At 47.2% G+C, this 2,953-nt stretch overlaps 1 protein-coding gene across 1 annotated transcript; it reads left to right on the forward strand.

The window, feature by feature from the left end:
• The first annotated feature begins 208 nt into the window (after positions 1 to 208).
• LOC1273382 (cytoplasmic dynein 1 light intermediate chain 1) lies at positions 209 to 1,813 on the forward strand. Its single transcript, XM_061648194.1, has 2 exons — positions 209 to 362; positions 423 to 1,813. The coding sequence occupies exon 2, from the start codon at positions 548 to 550 to the stop codon at positions 1,757 to 1,759; it is 1,212 nt and encodes a 403-aa protein (XP_061504178.1). The 5' UTR covers positions 209 to 362; positions 423 to 547; the 3' UTR covers positions 1,760 to 1,813.
• Positions 1,814 to 2,953: the final 1,140 nt, after the last annotated feature.

Here is a 2,953-nt window from a genome sequence, read left to right on the forward strand (position 1 = left end):
ATCGATCGACATTCCTTCGGATGAGGGAGCGGGTTTTGGTTCATTAGAAACCTCTTTCTTGTTCTTGATTTTTCGTTTAGAAAGTGAACAAAAAAACTAAAATTAACTAACTAAAAACTAAACTAAAAACTAGATTTGAATGGTTTAAAAATATGAAATTTGTGATGTTAGGTTTGAATAACGCAAGAATGCCGATATAAATGTGTGAGTGAAAAAGAACGCTGCAAAAACACCGCACCAATACAACCATATGTAAACGATCGAAGTTAGCTTTGACATTCCCAAGAAACCGCCTGTTGTGCAAAAACCTTCAGCAAAACTGCTGAAAACACGCTCGTCAAGTAACAAAGTTTATGTATTGTGTAAGTATGAATAGTTTATCTTAAAATGCTTGCGTTTCTAACACTATTTCATATTTTCAGAACATTTCCAAAAGATTAGAGGAACAAAAACGCGCGAAGAAGGATCTTTACAAAGTGATCCTGACGCACGACCAAAAGTTTCCAAAGTTAGGCTAATCACGTCTGGTGAACCACCTTCCAATACAATGGAAAACGACTCCTGGACGACTCTTCTGGGTGAGTACCAGAGCAGGAACGTACCGAAAATGCCTTCGAACAAATCAGTGCTCGTGCTAGGTGACACTTCCTGTGACAGCTCTACGCTAATAGCCAAGCTAAAAGGATGTAAGGCTGCGGCGGTTCAGCGTTCCGGTCTGCAATACGATTACCTGCAAGTGCACGACGAGTACAGGGAAGAGTCAGCTCGCCTAAGCATTTGGACGCTGGCCGCAGATCCAGAGCTCAATGGATTGCTCAAGTACGCCCTAAACGAGCGATCCTTCCCCCATACACTGATCCTGCTGACCCTTTCCATGGCAGCTCCGTGGAACTGGATGGATCAGCTACAATACTGGATGAAAGTGCTAGATAATCACATCGGTGGGCTTGAGATTGATGCAGAACTCAAACATCAGTGTATGGCACGGTTGATGGCGAAATGGCAAAGTTATTCGGATCTGGGCAGTGATCCTCTTCGCAATTCACCGTGCAAGCGAAACTACGAACCTGTTCCGTTGCCTTTGGAGGATGCAGTTCTTACGTCCAATCTTGGCATGGAAGTGATCGTGGTAGTAACGCGAAGCGACCAGATGGCTACACTACGGAGAGAGCTAAACTACCGCGAAGTACATTTCGATTTCATGCAGCAACCGATTCGACGAGCCTGTCTTCAGTACGGTGCATCACTCGTTTACACTAGCGTGAAGAATAACGTCAACTGTGATCTGCTTCTCCAATATCTGAAGCATCGGATCTACGGATTGCCATTCGGAACGTCCGCCTTGGTAGTGGAGAAGGATGCCATGTTTATACCGGCTGGTTGGGATAGTGTGCAGAAAATAGGCATACTGTATGAGAGCCTGTACTCTTGCAAACCAGACGACAACTACAACAGTGTCATTGGGCAACCATCCCGCGAGAAGTATATGCCGGACCGTAGTATTCAAACTGTAGATGAGCAGGCGTGCTTTGCTAGGCTGCAGCAAGAGCTTCAGGTGGATGCAGAAACAGATGAACCGCTGCCGCGTACTTCTATCGGTACAGGGACTCCACAACGGACTTCAGAGGCAGCCGACGAAGATATGCAAGCTGTGGAAAAGAAGTCCGGCGGTGTAGGTGGTGTGCTGACGGATTTCTTCAACACGCTGATGCTTAGAAGATCTTTCGGTGGCGGCGATCGGCCGGTTGAGGACGAATAAATAAACATAAATCATGATTCGTTCAGAAAATCTCTGACAAGAGCAACTTGAGTACTACAAAATACGATTAAAACGTTAATTAATTATGTGTTTAATGAATGAAATTCAATGCTCAACAGGGTCACACATAAGTACGATCTTCGAAACCAGTCCATCCAACCGAAAACTTGGCTGTGAATAATTTCATTGCAGCTTGCCATTTTCACCCCCCTTTTTTGCACAAAACATGCACTTGCTCAACAAAGACAATTACAGCTGCACCCTTTATGCAATATTTTTTACCCTTTGAGCAATTCGCGTTACGTTGCCTTCCAAAAACCTTCCAACCAGCGCACAAAATGGTTCTCTCGCTCGGTACCATTTGCAACATTCGCACGAATTTGTGGCGCACCTGCTTCCGTTTGCAATTGCACCGCAATGCAATCCAACGATTGGCTCAGCAGTGGTACACAAACATACACACCTTTAATCTATTCGTCTGCCAGTAAGCCCTTCCCAAAATTGAAATTCAAATGCATATTTTACGGCTGTGGCTCTTCCCCTAACCGGAAGAAGCCCTGCTGCTGCTGCTGCTCCTGCTGCCATTTCGCGTGGCTTCCGGCAGTAAAATAATGAAGCAAACAGTTGGAGCCTCGATCAGACAGCGATCGACCAATGGCGAACTGATGCGATTCGCCCGGCAAAAGGGCAACGCTCACCCGAAGCAAAACATTTTTGCCCAAGCGAATTCGGCACGGATGCACCGCCTTTCAAACGCTGGGCTGCGATCACGGCGGCGCGGGTGTACGACAGCTGGGCCTCGAGTCGCCCCGAACCGCCAAGCATGCTGAAAATTATTTATTGATTATTTATTAAAATTAAGCAACCTCGAGACGGGCGGCTGTCCACGAGCTCAGCTTTCGCCGCCGTGGATGGTAAGAGGTGGCCCGGCGAAGATGGCCGCAGCAATTAGATATGGCCGCCAATCGATCGCAAACAGAAACACGATCGAATCCGATCGAGCGATCGGACGTAACGAGCAAACCGCAGCAAATTGCAAACGGGGTTTTCCCGGGTTCTTTTGCGTCCCTTTATCCTCCTCGGAAGGTCTGCACCGTTGCAGTCAGATCGCCAAATTGCGGACCAGCGCATGTTCGACTCGAGGCGACTAACTGGAAAGATCACGGTCCGGGGTCGGGCGAGCGTGCTCGTCTC

This window comes from Anopheles gambiae, chromosome 2, assembly GCF_943734735.2.
Source record: "Anopheles gambiae chromosome 2, idAnoGambNW_F1_1, whole genome shotgun sequence".
NCBI classification, from domain to species: Eukaryota; Metazoa; Arthropoda; class Insecta; order Diptera; family Culicidae; genus Anopheles; species Anopheles gambiae.